The sequence below is a fragment of the Sander vitreus genome, chromosome 4 (genome assembly GCF_031162955.1).
Source record: "Sander vitreus isolate 19-12246 chromosome 4, sanVit1, whole genome shotgun sequence".
In the NCBI taxonomy this organism is placed as follows: domain Eukaryota; kingdom Metazoa; phylum Chordata; class Actinopteri; order Perciformes; family Percidae; genus Sander; species Sander vitreus.
Genome location: NC_135858.1, coordinates 13,887,303 through 13,907,064, shown reverse-complemented (window position 1 = coordinate 13,907,064; position 19,762 = coordinate 13,887,303). Strand labels below are relative to the sequence as shown.

General features: G+C 36.9%; 2 protein-coding genes across 2 annotated transcripts; both read right to left on the bottom strand.

Annotated features, from left to right (window-relative positions):
- Positions 1 to 1,751: 1,751 nt before the first annotated feature.
- On the bottom strand, positions 1,752 to 3,191 carry LOC144516230 (caveolin-2-like). Its single transcript, XM_078247438.1, is given in 3 exon segments — positions 1,752 to 1,911; positions 2,069 to 2,256; positions 2,991 to 3,191. Coding segments are annotated over 3 exon segments (549 nt in total).
- A 14,706-nt stretch (positions 3,192 to 17,897) lies between these two features.
- gpr61l (G protein-coupled receptor 61-like) lies at positions 17,898 to 19,217 on the bottom strand. Its single transcript, XM_078247437.1, has one exon. It carries the CDS (start codon positions 19,188 to 19,190, stop codon positions 17,898 to 17,900), a length of 1,293 nt encoding a protein of 430 aa, XP_078103563.1. The 5' UTR covers positions 19,191 to 19,217.
- Positions 19,218 to 19,762: the final 545 nt, after the last annotated feature.

The window sequence follows — 19,762 nt, the reverse complement described above, 5'->3', positions numbered from 1 at the left end:
GTTTAAGAAACCCAACAGTACCTCATCTGTCATTGTAACCCTGCAGCTGACAAACACTCTGTAGAGTAGTAATATTGTGCTGCACTGAGAAATGTAATAATCAGAGTTTTCAGACATATTTATTGTAAAACTGAGCCTGTGTTATTTTGTTGTTATATTTGGAGGACTTGTTAGGAGAGATTTACCTATATTGCATGCTAAATATATTTGCAAATGCTAATGTTTCTTTGCAGTTGAGTGGACATTAAAGAAAATGTAATTTCATTTGTTGGGACTCGGAAGGAGAAACATTTAAATATATATTATATTTTAATGAACGTGTTTGCTTTCGTAATCACAATCATAACAATAAAATGGTTAAGTAATTTAAATGTTTCACAGTCTTGCACAATAGAGAGAGATCACACAAGGCGGGTCCTGAGCCTCTTATTTCTGATATTTCTGATTTTAGCAATGCATAACATCTAATAGTCTCCCAATATAAACTCTGATTCAGTCTTCCTTAAGCTGTGCAGTTGTTGCTATCAGTCATAGCTTTCTATATCAGCAGGCAGGTCGCATAAACAAACGCGTACAGTGTGGTACTGCCAAAAAGAGGGGGAAGATGAGTAGGTGACTATAAAACTCGTACCAGGTCTTACAGCACCCCCAGCTCTCTGTGTCTATTTATCTCAATCAGTGGGGTGTAAGAACAGGAGCGTAGTTTGGCATTTTTTGCTCCGTCTCCCTGGTGGCAGAAACAGGGACGAGGAGGGAGGGGTGGAATGGGATCCAAGTGCATGTGATCGAGAGCCAACCTAATTAGAGGAGTATTCTTGGCGTGGCAATGGAGAGTGTAGAGGCTAGTTAGGAATGGAGGCAGAGGGACAGAAATAGCTCAGCAGAGAGTCAGAGTGGACATACCTCTGCCTCTATGGGTGTCAATGCAATCAGCTGAGACTGCACCGGCTCCTGTCTTTCATTTAATGTAGACGGGAAATACTGGGATCTCAGACCTATATTTATAGCCATATAGAATGTAATGGTAAGAGTGGGTATCAGTAACTCGAGTTAGTTTAATAAACAGTGATGGATGTGTTACTTGACCCATAAAAAATGCTTTTTTTTTTTTTTTTACTATACATTTTAAAGTAATATTCTTACATACTTTGATTCCTGAGAGCAGTAAGTTGTCACTGGATCTTTTGTTTCATTAAATCCTCGTAAAAAACAGAATAGTATATTACAATCAAAGAAAGACAAATCATTTATTGAAATTCATTACTATTACTATGACATCCATATTGATATTATTAATGCAATCATTTAGCCTTTCTTACATATACACACTTGTTCATCCAGAGACTGTTTTCAGTATCGCCGAATGCTTGTTGGTCTGTGTTGCTTTACACGCCAGACTCTCTGGGTTTATAGGTACAGTAGATACTTTTGTGATATAATTGCAATGGTTTATACTGTACATATTTGCTTTCTATTTTTCTCTGTAATTGTGCATTAGATAGTTTTAGTACCATTTACTCCTCATATTCTATCAACACATGCTTGTTCCGGCCCTGGCTTCGAGTTAGCTATATACATCAACATCATCACAAAAGGGACAAATACAGCAATAATACAAAATAATCACACACAATTATAATGCAGATTATAATTTATCTGTACCTATAATTTACCTGTATGGAATTAGTATGCAACTTGCTTTTTCTATGTTTTAACCAAACATTTACACACAGTGTGTTTTTTTAATTTTTTTATCTGTCTTCATCTTTTGCCAGATGGATGGTGATTCGACCACAGCACTTTCCAATACTGGTAAAGAAGGGGCTGATGAGAATGTTCAGTATGCTGCCCCACACAGTCTGAACCCAGTGCATGTTGATGAGAAGCAGCTGCACACAGGGCATGATTAACCTGGAGAGATACAGTGTGGACAAAACATGAGCTCATCTCATTGATAAAACATAGACATCGTTCTACACTCCTTAAAAGGGTTTCTACTTGGGGGAAAACACTGTAGAAGGGTGAAGGTAGAGTTACCATTTACCACCCAGTGTGACAACAGTCCTACCAGATGTGAAGGCAGCTGAGTACAGCGAAGAGGATCCCTGCTGCCAGTGAGACCGGCACTGCCAGAAGAAGGGAGATGAGGCGGTAGATCCACAGTCTGGACACCTCAAACAGGGCGTGACTCCACAACCACACTTTATCAAAGCTCCGCACCGAGGGAGGCTCTGCAATCACATCCTCAAACGTGACCTCAAGACACACACAGAGGCAATGTGAGTGATTTCTAGGGACAATCGTTCTCAAGCGTGCAACACACAAACTAAGAACTGGGGGCTTGGGCTTAGCTATGTAGGCATGGAGGCTAAATCTTACCATGCAGACTGATTGGTAATGCTTGCAAATGTATTGCACTAAGCCATTTTAATTGCACACAATGTCATTTTTTCATCACTTGTACTTTGCAGGGATCTTACCGCCATGATCAAGTGGCTATGATCATGCGGCTATGATCATGCTCATAGCCACTTGAGGTCAGTATTATGCAGCATATTGACATTTACCACATTAAGTTGGTAGTCTTATATTACCTGAGAACAAAAATGAAAGCCAATGCACTAGGTACATTTTTTTACTTACTGTAACAAAAATCTTTTATCATATATATATATATATATATATATATCTATATATAAAGATAAAGATAATATAATCATGACTCATAAATTTAATCAAAAATCAATTTATCACTTAAACCAAACATAGATTTCTGTTTCACTTCAGCTTTGCATTGTTAGTGTTACATGTTGGTTAACATAGACAGGAGGAGTGGTATGCACAGCATGTACAGTACGGTGGGTTTGTTTATTTTACTGACCTGTCAAGTTCTTTGTTTCTCTAGACAGAAATACCACAGCTTGTGGCCTGTGCTGTGTGTTTATGTGTGTTTTGTTGATTAAACCCCTGTGACGGTGCACACTCTTTACCTTAAGACTCTTGTTGACTCTTTTGGTATCTCTGTCGTGAATCAGAAGCCTTGACTCACTGTGTTTGGAATTCAGATCTTCAGATTGTATGTCCACTTTGATTTCCATAAATTCGACTGCTGGTCTCTTGTCTTTTAATCTCTGGTCCTCCATTTCCACTTAGTTGAGCTGTGTCTCAGATCTGTTGGCCGCTGTGGACATGTCATTGGAAATATGGAGGCTGAGCAGGGCGTAGCAGAAGGATGACTTACCACTTTAACTGCTTGTCGCTGACACCCAGGTGGAACATAGTGGACTGCTGACTGCCTTGCTCCTTGTTGAGGAATGCCTTTATTGGCTTTTAAAGTCTTTAGTGATATTTTCCATATGACACACTACATGGAAAGTCTAATTTAGACCTGCATGAGAAATGGCCTATGGTCCTCGCTAATCAGCCTTCATTTCCTCCATGAATATTGAAGAAGTGAACATGATTAGGGGGGTACTTTGGCAATGTCGTGGTTATACAGTCCTCTCATCATGAAGGCACAGTTGATCAATTAAGAACAAAGAGTTCTCTGCACTTCAACCACTTCATACATTTAGGTCATTAAAGGTTTTTAGGAATATGATACATATTTTAATCTGTGTTAACTGTTTTTTGGTCCCATGACCATTTGGACAGATCACTTACATAAAGTATTATTATTTACACAGCAGCGACAAAGCTACATTAGCATTAGCATTCATTGTGTTTCTGTCCACCTAATGAATATAAATCAAATATCCACTCTCCTTTTAGATCTGTTTTGCTCTTCACCAACTCCTGAGTGAAATATCTGGTTTTGAAACTGCTAAATGCTCCAATATCTTCAATAGATAGACGCTAACTTTGTCTGTGTGCCATATTGTGTTGAGCAGGTGAACAGTAGGTTTTTAGTGCTTTTTACTTGAAAATAGCTGCCTGCAAAAACGACACTATAAGAGCCGTGAGAGAAAACCAAAACAGTAAGAAAAATGTAAACAATAACCTGAAAGACGTTTAAATGCTAAGGAAGAATCAGGTTAATTTCTAAATAGGTTTTCACAATTCAAGGAATTTGCCTTGGTATTTGGTGCATAACAATAAACATATTACAGAAAGAAAACAACAAATACTGCCAAAGTCCAGAACCATAATGTAAAATGAAAAATATATGATAGGTAAAATAGTGATTTTTATAATGACAGAGCTGCACAGTGTTTGAAAAAAAGAGGATGGAATGTGCAAAGGTCTACAGTATAAAGTATACAAATATGTGCAATGTTCAGGGATAATAATCCCAAATCAGCAGCAACTGACTCCAATATGTTCATTCACATTTTAAAAAGAACATGACCAGACATCTTAGCAGTCAATACATATCTCACTGTTTGTTGAAAATTCCTAGAAGCCTCTTTGTCAGAAATGTCCAACCAAAGAGGAGGGAGGAGAAGTCACTGGTATATAGCGCACTCTGTTGGCCATGGTTTGTCTTAGTAGTTTAATAAAAATCATCATTGTTTATCACTGATGGTTAAATCAGCTTATATTTTTAAATCCTCATTGTTTATCACTGATGGTTAAATCAGCTCATATTTTTAAATCCTCATTGTTTATCACTGATGGTTAAATCAGTTATTTAAAAAAAAAATCCAGATTGCTGCATTTTCCACTCACACATGGTCAAATAGCTCATTTTCTTTCAGTGCTTCCATAATAGTATCAAAGTCCTCGGTTCACAAACACAGCAGCGGTAGAGTGGTCTGATTAGCTGATGATTAATGCTGTGTGTGTGGAAACCATGGTGATGAAAAGCCCTCGATATTGTGTTGTGATTATGTCTGATCCTCTACTTTAACAGATACTGGTTTCGTTTACATCTCGTTGTGACCCTCCTCCACCCCGTTCACCTCCAGTTCATTATTTCCAGCTCCCAGGTCTGAGCTCACCAGAGCTTGCTCCTCTTCTCCTTCATCCAGATCTCAGCATCCTCTTCATTCATCACATCACCACTAGTGTCTAGACTCCATCAGGGGGTATCCTACATACTGAAGGCTTCTCGACCCCTTTTAAATATGATCTCACGATGGGAATTTGATGATGTCGCGATGGGGTCTAATTGCCAAAGACTTATCATTTATCATTTGATTGTGCACACGTCAATAAATAATTGGGTAGCACTTTATAATAACTATCCATAATTCATAATTTGTTAAGCATTAGTTAACTATTAGTTAATGGTTTGTTCATTATTACTATTTATTGTTCATACATAGTTCATCATGAGTAAAGTATTTGTTCACACAGTTACAAATGGTTTGTTCATAGTAAACAAGCCTATTATCTAATGGTTTGTTAATCATTATTAATTTATTGTTCATACATAATTCATCATCAGTAAAGCATTTGTTCACATAGTTATAAATGGTTTGTTCATAATAAATAAGCCTATCTAAAAAAATATGTTTGTAAGTACATGATTTATACTACAACCATTTATAAATGAAATAAATTTTCCCATTACAAACCAGTTGCAAACGATTACTAAATGCTTTGTTCATCATTTGTAAAGCATTGCTCCTATGCTAATTCTCATAAATAAAGCATTTGTATACACACTCATAAATGGTTTGTTCATAGTAAATAAAGCTCTCAATAGTTATGTTTATAAATAGAAGTTTGACACTTAATAAGTATTGCAAAACCCATTGGTAAATTAAATAATTTTCCCTTTATAAACTATCTACAAACTATTAGAAATTTATTTGTTTATCATTTGTAAAGCATAGTTCCTACATTCATTCTAATCAGTAAAGAATTTGTAAATACAGTTAGTAAATGGTTGGTCTATAGTAAGTAAGCTCATGTAAAACGTTTATCAGTTGATGTTTTTAATAATTCCTAAATGATGCATTAACCATTTGTAAATGAAGTCTTCTTACCATTATCAACTAGATACTCAGGAATGTATAAGGTCGTTTAAAACTAGGAAGTTAATGATTAACTGACTATCTACACTTACATGTGTTCATGCCTTAAATAAAATGTTATGATTTAGAAAAAGGCCTAAACTAATAGCTGGGGTGTTAACACATCTGTTACAAATACTTACCAATAATGTAATCCATGATTAACTCATGAGTTACTGATGATTAGTTAAGTATATTATGTGAGCCCATCTAAAGTGAGCACTTTCTATGCTTTACAAAGCATTTATAAATGAGGTGCAAAGGCTAACAGAACCTGGACACACACATGTATTGTTCTATTTGGACATGCCTTCAGAAATATGCCTATGGATAGTTAGTGTGTTAATGCATCTTTAACAAGAACTTACCAACACATCAATTCATGATTAACTCATGAGTTACTACTGATTAGTTGACTACATGGCGTGAGCCCATCTAAAGTGAGGACTTGGTATGCGTTACAAAGCATTTATAAATGAGTTGCAAAGGCTAGCAGATACAACAGAAACACAGGTAAAAACAGTATTTGTAAACCTGATTGCAATGTAGTAAGAATGTACATTTATGAAATAGCTCGTAGTAGTGTTATTTAGTTGATATCAGTGTGAATTTGGACCAGAACCAGAAGAAAACGAGATTGTTAAGAGCCAGAGAATTGAACATCAATAAAGAGACTAGGAAACCAGGATAAAGTTTGAGAAGTGTATTAATATACACAGAAACATGGCATGCACATATACAGATAAAACACAGGTATGAAAAATAACAACTAAAATAATAAAGTGCACACATAAAAGAAACCCTTTTCAGTTCTATGAGCTCAATTGTTCTTTGATGACAAGAGTTCAGAGATGTTCAACGTTGGGGCCCATATGAGTTTGGTTTCCGTTTGTCCTTCCACCATGAAGAAGGAATCTAGGGCAACACGTCTAAGTTCAGAGTCTCAATCCTGTAGCTCGCCACCCAGCCAACTGAACTGGGAATCTCTAAACCCTGGAAGACTCTGGGATCTGAAGAGTCAATATGATCCAATATCACTCTCTGGACCGGACCTCCCCTGTGTAGCGTTTCTCAAATCTCCACCTCCTCCACCTGTAGATAAGGCCAAATCAGTTCTCTCAATTACTATTCAGTAATAAAATCAATTGCTTAGGCTACAATGGAAATAAAATGAGGTGATATTTCAGTTAACCCATATTGAAATATCTAAATCTCTTTTCAGTTGTACAACCGTTCTTAAATTTCTTCTCTTAAGTATCAAAAGTATATAAATCCCTTTCAGGTATCAAAAGTACATTTATATTAATAGGTAACCTTTATACAAAAAATACATTTCTAATTCAAGTTGTATGGAATCTACCTTAGTAACATTAACACTATTCTTAATATAATTGCATAAATTACATGTAAAAATCTCTCAAATTGTATTATTTTCCCATAACTTAAGCTACAGTGTTGTAATCTAGAGGCATTAAGACATGCGTGCTTATTTATCCCTCCCTGCACTGGTAACAGTAGAAAGAATGCACTAAACATTAGCCTCTTTAAAGTTACTTCACCATAAACTCCAGTTAAACAATTAAACTCACAACTTGTACTAACATTCATTCAACAAAATACCCACAGCTAGCAATAGTGTTGAAAAGCAAAATTACTTTCCATAACCAATAGATAGAATCATTAGCCTTTTCATAGGCAATACATAGTACTCCGCTAGCTTTTTGTGGCTAATTACCCTATTAGCATATGAATACAGCACCTTAGCTAACCCGTTAGCTTTGCACTATTAGCACCGTTCTCTTAATACATCCATGATTAGCACCAATTAGCATGGATGCTAGCAAACTCAAGGCCTAGTGCTAAGGAATGATTCACCATATTAATGGAATTCACTGCCTTTAACTCCATGACGACAGTGGATTCAGGCACAGCTCTCTTTCGTTCTATTCACCAGAAGGCATAGCCAGTATTAGATAGAATATAGTATGCAGAATTGATTTAATTCACTAAATGTCGTTCTTTTCAATTCCTTCTTCATGGTGGTAGGACAAACAGAAACCAAACTCATATGGGCCCCAACGTTGAACATCTCTGAACTCTTGTCATCAAAGAACAATTGAGCTCATAGAACTGAAAAGGGTTTCTTTTATGTGCGCACTTTATTATTTTAGTTGTTATTTTTCATACCTGTGTTTTATCTGTATATGTGCATGCCATGTTTCTGTGTATATTAATACACTTCTCAAACTTTATCCTGGTTTCCTAGTCTCTTTATTGATGTTCAATTCTCTGGCTCTTAACAATCTCGTTTTCTTCTTCTGGTTCTGGTCCAAATTCACACTGATATCAACTAAATAACACTACTACGAGCTATTTCATGAATGTACATTTTTACTACATTGCAATCAGGTTTACAAATACTGTTTTTACCTGTGTTTCTGTTGTATCTGCTAGCCTTTGCAACTCATTTATAAATGCTTTGTAACGCATACCAAGTCCTCACTTTAGATGGGCTCACGCCATGTAGTCAACTAATCAGTAGTAACTCATGAGTTAATCATGAATTGATGTGTTGGTAAGTTCTTGTTAAAGATGCATTAACACACTAACTATCCATAGGCATATTTCTGAAGGCATGTCCAAATAGAACAATACATGTGTGTGTGTCCAGGTTCTGTTAGCCTTTGCACCTCATTTATAAATGCTTTGTAAAGCATAGAAAGTGCTCACTTTAGATGGGCTCACATAATATACTTAACTAATCATCAGTAACTCATGAGTTAATCATGGATTACATTATTGGTAAGTATTTGTAACAGATGTGTTAACACCCCAGCTATTAGTTTAGGCCTTTTTCTAAATCATAACATTTTATTTAAGGCATGAACAAATGTAAGTGTAGATAGTCAGTTAATCATTAACTTCCTAGTTTTAAACGACCTTATACATTCCTGAGTACCTAGTTGATAATGGTAAGAAGACTTCATTTACAAATGGTTAATGCATCATTTAGGAATTATTAAAAACATCAACTGATAAACGTTTTACATGAGCTTACTTACTATAGACCAACCATTTACTAACTGTATTTACAAATGCTTTACTGATTAGAATGAATGTAGGAACTATGCCTTACAAATGATAAACAAATAAATTACTAATAGTTTGTAGATAGTTTATAAAGAGAAAATTATTTAATTTACCAATGGTTTTTGCAATACTTAGAAAGTGTCAAACCTCTATTTATAAACATAACTATTGAGAGCTTTATTTACTATGAACAAACCATTTATGAGTGTGTATACAAATGCTTTATTTATGAGAATTAGCATAGGAGCAATGCTTTACAAATGATGAACAAAGCATTTAGTAATAGTTTGGAACTGGTTTATAATGGGAAAATTATTTCATTTACAAATGGTTGTTTCATTATTTATTAAGTATAAATCATGTACTTACAAACATATTTTTCAAGATAGGCTTATTTATTATGAACAAACCATTTATAACTATGTGAACAAATGCTTTACTGATGATGAATTATGTATGAACAATAAATTAATAATGATTAACAAACCATTAACTAATATGCTTGTTTACTATGAACAAACCATTTGTAACTGTGTGAACAAATACTTTACTCATGATGAACTATGTATGAACAATTAATAAGTAATAATGAACAAACCATTAACTAATAGTTAACTAATGCTTAATAAATGATGAGTTATGGATAGTTATTATAAAGTGCTACCAATAATTGTTCACTCAAAATGAGGTCTCTCCTTATTGAAATGTACACACTGGGTTGTAATGTTTGTACTGGTGGTTTGGGGAAATAAAACAACATTTTTATGGTAATACAATTCCTACTACTGTGACAGCTTAAATTAAACTGATAGTATTGATGGTGAGGCTTTATTTGCCACAATGAAAAGTGGTGTGGTATTGCATCATGTATTGTTAGGTTCCAAATGTCACAAATAACGTGAGGCCGGCGTAATACAGTTAAACCTGTATTCTGTGCGCATGCCCAGGCATAATTCCTGGATGTCTTGGAATCTATTCTGAGTCTGTAGGTCACAGGTCCAGATGAAGTGGACAGTGGTAATGTTCATTATCAACTAGAAAATGCATTTCCTGCAGAAAATGCGTGGGAATGCTGAATAGCTGAATTGCTAAAGCTAAACTGGATGAATAGCTTAAATCAGTAAGAAGAAGTTGAAGTAGTGAGAATAGTTGAAAAAGTATGAATGGTTTCAATTAACATAAATTTCATTAAAAAGTTGAATAACACCACTAATATATAAAATAATTTGTTTTCTAACTGAAATTATGATCAAGTCTGGAAGACTTACAAATGCTATGAGAAACAGAGATGAAAATGCAGAAATCTGAAATAAATTGTTTGAACAATCTCAAATGGATTGCACTGCACTGCTGAAAAACTTGGAAGTTGAAATGTAAAATTGTCAGTTGGAAGATGAACTAGGAGAGAAAGAGAGAAAGGGAGGGAGGGAGAGAGAGAGAGAGAGACAGAAGGAGGGAGGGAGGGAGAGAGAGAGAGACAGAAGGAGGGAGGAATAGACAGACAAGAGGGAGGGAGACAGAGACAAAGACAGAGAAGGAGGTAGACAGACAGAGACAGGGAGAAAGAAACAGACAGACAGGGAGAAACAGACAGACAGACAGGCAGGCAGAGACAGACAGACAGTGACCGAGAGAAACAGACAGACAGAGACAGGGAGAAACAGAAACAGACAAACAAACACAGACAGACAGAGACAGAAACAAACAGAGCCAGACAGACAGGAAGAAACAGAAACGGACAGACTGACAGACGGACAGAGACAGGGAGAAACAGAAACAGACAGAGACAGACAGACAGAGACAGACAGACAGAAGTGGAACGCAAAAGATATAGACTAATGTTCATATTACTGCCTGTAGTATTAAAGTTGACTGGCTGTGAAAGGGTTGTTATGGCTACTAATGACCTGTGACCATGTTGATAAACATCCTTTGATCTCTGTGATGAGATCTCTTTCATCTTTAATCAGGTTAACGACCGTGTCACCTGCTGAAACTGTCACCTGTTGTGCCACACTGGAACTATTCAAAGACACAGAGCAAGCTCTCAAATAAAGGCTCAGACTGCTAAAACGATAAGGGGTATCAGTCAAATGATGTAATCGTGACCACCACAATGCCTTTGTGAACGCATCAATATAACATTTATGTGGATAAACTTAAAAATGTGGGCATATCAGCGATTTAAAAAAGTGGTTCGCTATGAGTTTCACTGGGAAATGTGGAGGATGGTTAACATGAAGATGTGGAACTCTTGTCATCTGGAAGCTCATCGAGCCAAATGTATAACTCAAATCACATAAATGAGCACATTGTGCACATTGTTTAATGTTAAAATAAAATGTTTAAAAGCTTAATATTTAAAAAAGTATAAATAGTAGAAAAAAAGTTGAAGAAGTCCGCTGAAAGAGCTGAACATTTTAAAAGTTGAATGGTTTTAATAGCTGAACGTATGCAGAAGTTACGGAGAGCCAAAAAACGTACAGAATAACTAGAAAATGCATTTCCTGCAGAAAATGCGTGGGAATGCTGAATAGCTGAATTGCTAAAGCTAAACTGGATGAATAGCTTAAATCAGTAAGAAGAAGTTGAAGTAGTGAGAATAGTTGAAAAAGTGGAAATCGGTTTAATGAGTATGAATTTCATTAAAAAGTTGAATAACACCACTAATGTATAAAAATTAGGGCTGTCAAAATAACACGTTAATTTCGATTAATTAATCTGAGAAAAAATAACGCGTTAAAAAAAATAACGCGTTAAAAAAAATAACGCAGATTATTCCATTCCATATTGACGTTTGACCCGGAGCCGTTCTAGCCACCATTCGACTGTAAAATGAAGGAGGGAGACGAGAATGTGCTGCCTGGATCATTAATTGGAACATTTACTTGTAAAAATCTTCTTCCTGCCAACCCTGGCTACCGAAATCTGGTGCCACTGATATGTCTGCGCTTCTCTCTGATGCTCTGAAGACGATACAGGCAACACAAACACCGCTGCACGTGACGCTAGTTAACACTATACTCAACAGCAGCTAACGTTAGCCTACCGCTAGCTAGTAGCTGGATTAAACACGGTTAAAATGCTGACAGCTAACGCTAAATGGTGTAAAGTTTGACTGTGTTTTACTGTAGAAGATTCAGCACCGGTATGTAACAATCTGCAGTTGCCATCGGAGAAACAACACAGACGGTGCATTCAATGAAACTGGTAAACTACAGCCTCGTGGTGCATTTGAAGTTATTGTAAATGTCCTTTTCCCATCTGGTGGTTGTTTTTGTCGTTCAACAGCAATTTACTAGTGAAATAAGTTATTGTTATTGTTATACATTATTATTAAATCATTTAATTTTGACCATATGGCCTTAGCAATAAACAAGCCGTTCTTTAATGTCACCGACTGTTGTTTAGTACCCTTTATTTTTCTTTCCTTTTTTTATCAGTTCAGGCACCATTAATTATGTATGTGATTAATTTCGATTAATTAATCACAGAGTATGTAATTAATTAGATTACATTTTTTAATCGATTGACAGCCCTAATAAAACATTATTTTTATTTGATCTGAAATTATGAATCAGTATGGAAGACTTACAAATGTCTACATTTGTAGAAAAGCTGGAAGCTAAACTGTAATACTGTCAAAAGTGGAAGTTTCAATGAATTGACTAAAAAGACTTATTATCAGCCATAACCATTGCATAGAACAAACAAGCAGAAAGAGAGAGAGAGGAAAAAGAGAGGAAAGCTAAAAGGAGAGGAAAAAAGAGAAAAGGAAGCAACTTTCAATTGCTATATATGTCAGTGGTAACACACCTTTGGAGCGAATATGGGTTAAGTGTTTACCTCAGGGACACATTGATTGATGTACCTCAGTGGGATTTGAACCCGGCTGTCCCACACCACAGGAATGTGTCATATCCACTACAGCATCACCAACCAATAGTTGGAAGATGTTCCTTCAGCTATAATGTGTGTGTGTGTGTGTGTGTGTGTGTGTGTGTGTGTGTGTGTGTGTGTGTGTGTGTGTGTGTGTGTGTGTGTGTGTGTGTGTGTGTGTGTGTGTGTGTGTATGTGTGTGGGTGTGTGTGTGTGTGTGTGTGTGTGTGTATATGTGTTTGTGTGTGTATGTGTGTGTCTGCGTGTGTGTGTGTGTGTGTGTGTCTGCTTATATGTGTGTGTCTGTGTGTGTGTGTGTGTGTGTTTGCATGTGTGTGTATGTGTGTGTGTCTGTTTGTGTCTGTGTGTGCGTGTGTGTGTTTGCGTGTGTGTGTGTGTGTGTGTGTGTGTGTGTGTGTGTGTGTGTGTGTGTGTGTGTGTGTGTGTGTGTGTGAAAAGATAGACAATATATAATCATTTTTTATGTCTGGGGAAAAGTGCTGTGTCATGCTATAAAGATTATCACAACATTAAGTTACATCTCATTTAGCTTACACTTTTATCCAAAGCAACTTTCAATTGCTATATATGTCAGAGGTAACTCTCAAGAATAAGATGAAGTAGTGAGAATAGTTGAAAAAGTGGAAATCGGTAGAATGAGTATGAATTTCATTAAAAAGTTGAATAACACCACTAATGTATAAAATAATTTATTTTTATTTTATCTGAAATTATGAATCAGTATGGAAAACTTACAAATGCTGTGAGAAACATTAATGAAAATGCAGAAATATGGAACAAATTGTTTGAAAAATCTCAAATGCATTGCACTACACTGCTGAAAAACTTGGAAGTTGGAAGCTGAACTGCACATAAGTTAAGAGCAGAAAAACATTTTAGAAAAGCTGGAAGCTAAACTGTAATACTGTCAAAAGTGGAAGTTTCAATGAATTGACTAAAAAGACTTATTATCAGCCATATCCGTTGCAATGAATTGCCTGAAAAGGCTGAAAGACTGCTGATGCTGTCTGTGAAAGTGCTGTCATGGTGACGAGTATTTGTAAACATCCTTTGATCATTTAACACCCATGTCACCTGCTGAAACTGCCACCTGTGCACACACTGGAGCTATTCAAAGACACAGAGCAAGCTCTCAAATAAAGGCTCAGACTGCTAAAACAATAAGGGGTATCAGTCAAATGATGTAATCGTGACCACGACAAGGCCTTTATGAACACATCCATGTAAAATTTATGTTGATAAACTTAAAAATGTGGGCATATCAGCGATTTAAAAAAGTGGTTCGCTCTGCGTTTCGCTCAGAAATGTGGAGAATGTTAAACAGGGCAGCGAATGGAGGAAGATGTGGAACTCTTGTCATTTGGAAGCTCACCGAGCCAAAAGTATAAGTCATATTGCATAACTGACCACATTGCCTGAAACTAGACAAAAATACCTACGTTTTGATGTATAAATTGTGTATGACAAGTAAAGATTGTGGGTGTGAGAGCAGTTTATAGAGCAAGGACAAAGATAATTTTTTCGAAGCTCCACACTCTAATCTGTGACATCACTCACTCTAAGAAGCTACATACACACTCTGTTTAATCAATACAATTTCCTGAAATGATCACTAAACTTAAACAGCTTTTTCACAAAAACTGTAAAAGATCTAAAACTGAAAAGCCATAGCCTAATACCTGAAGTTTCCGTGAACATTTTAAAGTGTGTTTGGCGTCTGTAGGTGAAAGTATAGAGGGGCTGAAAATGTTGGGAGCGGAAGAAGATTTTAAGAATTTGAAGCATGCTCTCATTGACTTCAATGTTAAAAAAAGTGTTAAACAGCTTAATATTTTAAAAAATAATTTATTTTCTAACTGAAATTATGATTAAGTCTATAAGACTTACAAATGCTATGAGAAACAGAGATGAAAATGCGGAAATATGAACTAAATTGTTTGAAAAATCTCAAATGGATTGCACTGCTGAAAATCTTGGACGTTGAAATGTACAATTGTCAGTTGGAAGATGAACTGCATTACCTTATTAAGCTAAGAGCTGAAATACATTTCTAGAAAAGCTGGAAGCTAAACTGTAATACTATCAAAAGTGGAAGTTCAAATAAATTGACTAAAAAGGCTAAAAGTATAAATACTTTGTATTATTATCAGACATATCCATTGCATAGAACAAAAAAGAACTGAAAAGCCATAGCCTAATACCTGAATATTTCGTGAACATTTTAAAGTTTGTTTGGCGTCTGTAGGTGAAAGTTTGAAGGAGCTGAACATTTTGGGAGCAGAAGATTTTAAGGATTTGAAACATGCTCTCATTGACTTCAATGTTAAAAAAAAGTGTTAAAAAGCTTAATATTTTAAAAAGTATAAATAGTAGAAAAACAGTTGAAGAAGTCCCATCATTAGCTGAAAGAGCTGAACATTTTAAAAGTTGAATGGTTTTAATAGCTGAAAGTATGCAGAAGTTACGGAGAGCCAAAAAAACGTACGGAAGAGGGAATTAGAAGAAGAAAAACTAGAAGTTTATAAAGAACGCTGATGAACAGCATTCCCACTAATAAGCTTGTTAATAAGACTGAGGACAGTCAGTTACCTGACTTACAACATTATTTCCCCTTTTTCTTTTCCATGTGATATTAATTTATCTCTGTGGCTCTTTCCTGATTACACTTTCAACAAGCAGACTTTTACTGACTGGATTTTTAGATGATTCCATTTTTTTTTTCTGGCCAACTGCAAGAGAGATCAAAATGTGTGTGCTGCCAAGTCTTGTCTGTGTTGTCTTTCATCAGTTTAGGCTTGTGACATCTTTGGACTTCAGAGTGAATGCTCTTTCCTTTGCAGTTAGTCCGCCTGTTGAGATTACAATTTGTGTCTAACAACCCTCTACAGACATATCTGGCTCTGTGGGAGATCTTTGCCCATGCTGTCTTCTGTGAGCCATACCGTGTATAAACTACACTCAGGTCCTAGACATGGATTCAATTTTGATACTGAGACAGTGTAAAGGATGATCATATGGGCAAATCCTTTTTTGAAAGTAACAGGCACCATTGAAAAATGATACAAGACAATAAAAACACAATTTTCTACCTGCAACTTGATGATATTTGCTAAGAGAAATCAAAGTGCTGAGCTCCGGCTGTCACACCTGTCATACCAGATGTTTCTGGAACAACATGCTCATGTTTATAATCTGTTGTAGTTTAACAATAATGTCTGACCTCAGGTTGAAAATGCAGAGCTCTGAATGTCATGAATAGCAATGGGATAGATAGTGATTCAAAAGTCCTTCAGAGTTAATTCTTTGATGTTTGGTTTAACAAATGCTGTATCTAGATCGAGTTGATGTTTTGTTCCAACCTTGTTTATCTTTGTATTATCACGAGGGTCCATGAAATCCATATCTCAGGAAGTACATTGTAGATTTCTTTACCTTATGTTGTCAGCAGCTGTCAAGTCCTGAATTCTGAGATACTGAATAAATAATGTAAATAGTGCCCTGCAGGTCTTATTGTTTAATGGCTAGACATTTATGAGGAGAAAATTACACAAGAGAAGACAAAGACAGAAATGGACATGTAGTACAAATGTATTGATAAAAAAAAGTCTCACAGCATGTTCCTGTGCTGTCTGTGAGTGTTTATGTACACATATCATCTTGGTAAAAAAAAGCTATTGCAGTATTTACCTCAAAATATTAAGTACACAAGCGCAGTAGGTCTGTAAGAGTGGTGTATGTTCCAGTAAGTGACAACCTACAAAATGGTGTTTGCCGTTATTTGCTTTAACCACACTATTCTTTCTAATTCGGCATGACTGCTGTTTGTAAAAGACTAATACAAACAGCAGAGGCCATAAAACAGCACTTTGTTACCACTCTCAGAGCATATCAATGTCCAGTAGTGATTTCCAATGTAAATTCACTATCTCCTGCCTTACCATACCCATGTCACTATTACAGTACAGCAGTCCATATTCACAGGGATTTGTGCTACCTTACCTTCAGCCTCTATCCACATATTAATGAGCCTCTATCTGAATTTATAGGCCTCATGTAATCAGTCTGCATGTGAAAAGCAGGCACAAGCCAGAAATAGTAGACTGCAGTCGGGATTTAAAGCTAAAGCATACATCCAGCCTAAAGGTGCTCATTGCTATGTCATTCACAGGCTCACTCAATTTCCATGACAACAGAGGCAGATGACATTTGCCATCTATCAGCATATCTGTTGCACACAGGAACTCTGGGGTATTGTCCCTCAGATTCATGAGAGGTTGTCACACTACAAAGGCCACAGTATTAGTTATACCATTGCTTGGCAACATTTACATCCACCTACACCAACTCATGTTTATATGGAACGCAAATTGCTCCTAATTAAATACAATAAAACATTTAATATTCATCCAATTATGACCTTGTTTTTGCAGTTACACACCAGATTTTCATATTTATAAAGATAAAACCTTTTCTACAAAAAATATTGAAATCAGGCCAATTGTAATATGAATGGAAAATTTGCAAACAGGGACATATGTATCACTATATTCTATGCCAACAATAGCACCTGGACCTGAAATGACATGTATTTTAAGGATAGGATCACATTTGTTGAAGTCTATCTTAAAACAATACTGAATTGTCCATATGTGCATTGAAAGGATTATTGGTTGCTGTAATTTTTCTCCTGTCCATACTGGCTATAAAGAGATCCCTTCTAAAGCCAGTTTTTAATGTAGGTGGTGGGGGACCAAATCCACAGTCATTGCCAGTATAGGCAGACGGGAGGAGTACAGTGACCAATAATCATCATGTACATATCGGCATGTAAGTATTGTTTTAGGATAGACTTAAAATGAGATCCGTTAAGAAAATGGTTTGCTAACAAAAAAAACTGATCTGGCTTTTATATTAGCACCATGGTCCATAACTCATGTTGGTCAATGTCTAAGTGTGCTCCTCAGGTATTTGTCCAGGGATTTTTATCCCTTGGTCCATAGTGTTTCTGGGACGGGAGTTGGCACAGCTAGATGTGGTTTCAGCTGTGCTGCTGGTTCTCTGGATGAACTGGAGGAAGTTCTCCTGAAAGGAACCCTCGTGGCTGGATGTTCCAAACTCCACTGGCTGGGTCAAGCAGCAGCGCCGAAACTTTACCAGCTCTTCTCTGATCTGCCTGTTCAACAGGCCGTAGAAGAATGGGTTAACGGCGAAGGAGGAGTAGGCCAGCCAAGTGACTGCCTCCTCTAAGTCCCCGGGGCTGTGCATGGAGCCAGTCAGAGACATTTGCAGGTGGAAGATGAAGTAGGGCAACCAACAAACAAAGAACTGACCTACAATGAATACCAAAGTAAGGGCAGCCTTTCCTCCACTGAATGCCCTCTCTGGAGATAGTCTTTGGGGCAGCGTACGAGTGGTAGTGATCATGGTGGTCTGGCTGTTGATGGAGTCTGAGCGATCCTTAGCAGGGCTTGCGTTTGCCCAAGTTGGCACAGCAGGGACTTGCTGCTGGGCTGCAGAACGTGCTACCTTGTACACGGCAGAGTAAACAGCAAAGATAACCACTGTAGGAACTAGGAAACAAACCACACTGAACAGCACAGCAAATACACTTCTTAGACGACTGTGGCTCGCGTGAAGAGAGCAGTGAGCTGCAGCAATAGAGCTCTGATGTCCATAAGCTGGCCATCCAAACAGCGTGACCAAAGCTAAGAGGACTGACTTAACCCAGATTATTAGCATGACACCAATAGCGAGGTTGATGGTCATTTTGACTTCATAACGCATGGGATGTACAATATAGAAGTAACGCTCTACACTGATGGCTGTGATGGTGAGAATTGAGAGACAGATGAGGAAAACATTGAGAAAGATGTAAACCTGACACTCCAGAACGGTAAACACCACAGTTCCAAAGAACGCTGAGCTGGATATTATACCCAAAGGCATGAGAAGGATGGCACACAACAGGTCCACTGCACAAAGGTGACACACAAAAGCGAACCTCTTCAGGTGAGGAGCACGGGCAATGGCCACCATCACACCAGTATTGGCCAACAAAGCAATGAGGTTAAGGGTCACCATGCAGAACAACCCAAAAAGGTCTTTGATCTGTGACTGGGAGCTTGTGACAACACCCACATTGGCAGGAACCGTAGGATTGGGCTCCCATAGGGCAGTGGTGACATTGGTCACTGAGTGATTTGGCACAGAGGCTAACATGGGACTAGTCTTGTCTGCCATTATTCATTCACAACCTCCATTTGTATCTCGGATGTCTTCATAGGTGGATGTCCTGTGTTGAGAAGACAGAAAATAGTTATTTATAAACAATTGTAAGGCAGTTTAGACATTTTCGGTGCATTTATTTATCCATTTAAAAACCAATGTTGGCGGATTGAACAACAGGAAACCGAAAGTGCAATATATTTGATTGCAAATGGAAATACTATTGTTGACCTGCTGGAAATTAATACAGCTGTTAAAAATGTTTATGAAAATCTCTACAAATCACAGTATATTACTAATGCGGATGTCCAGACTGAATTTGTAAACCAACTCAATATCCCCCAAATCTCTGAGGAAAGGATGAACAATTAAGCATGGTTGAGATATTATAAGCTATATGTGCAATAAAGGCTGGGAAAGCAGCAGGGCCAGATGGCCTCCCAATTGACTTATATAAATACTTTAAAGATAAATTGGCAACTCCGCTTTATGAGATGTATCTAGAATCCTACAATAATGACTACCTCTCAGCCTCAATGAGAGAGGCCAAACCTAACACTAAATGTGAGAATATGCGGCCTATAAGT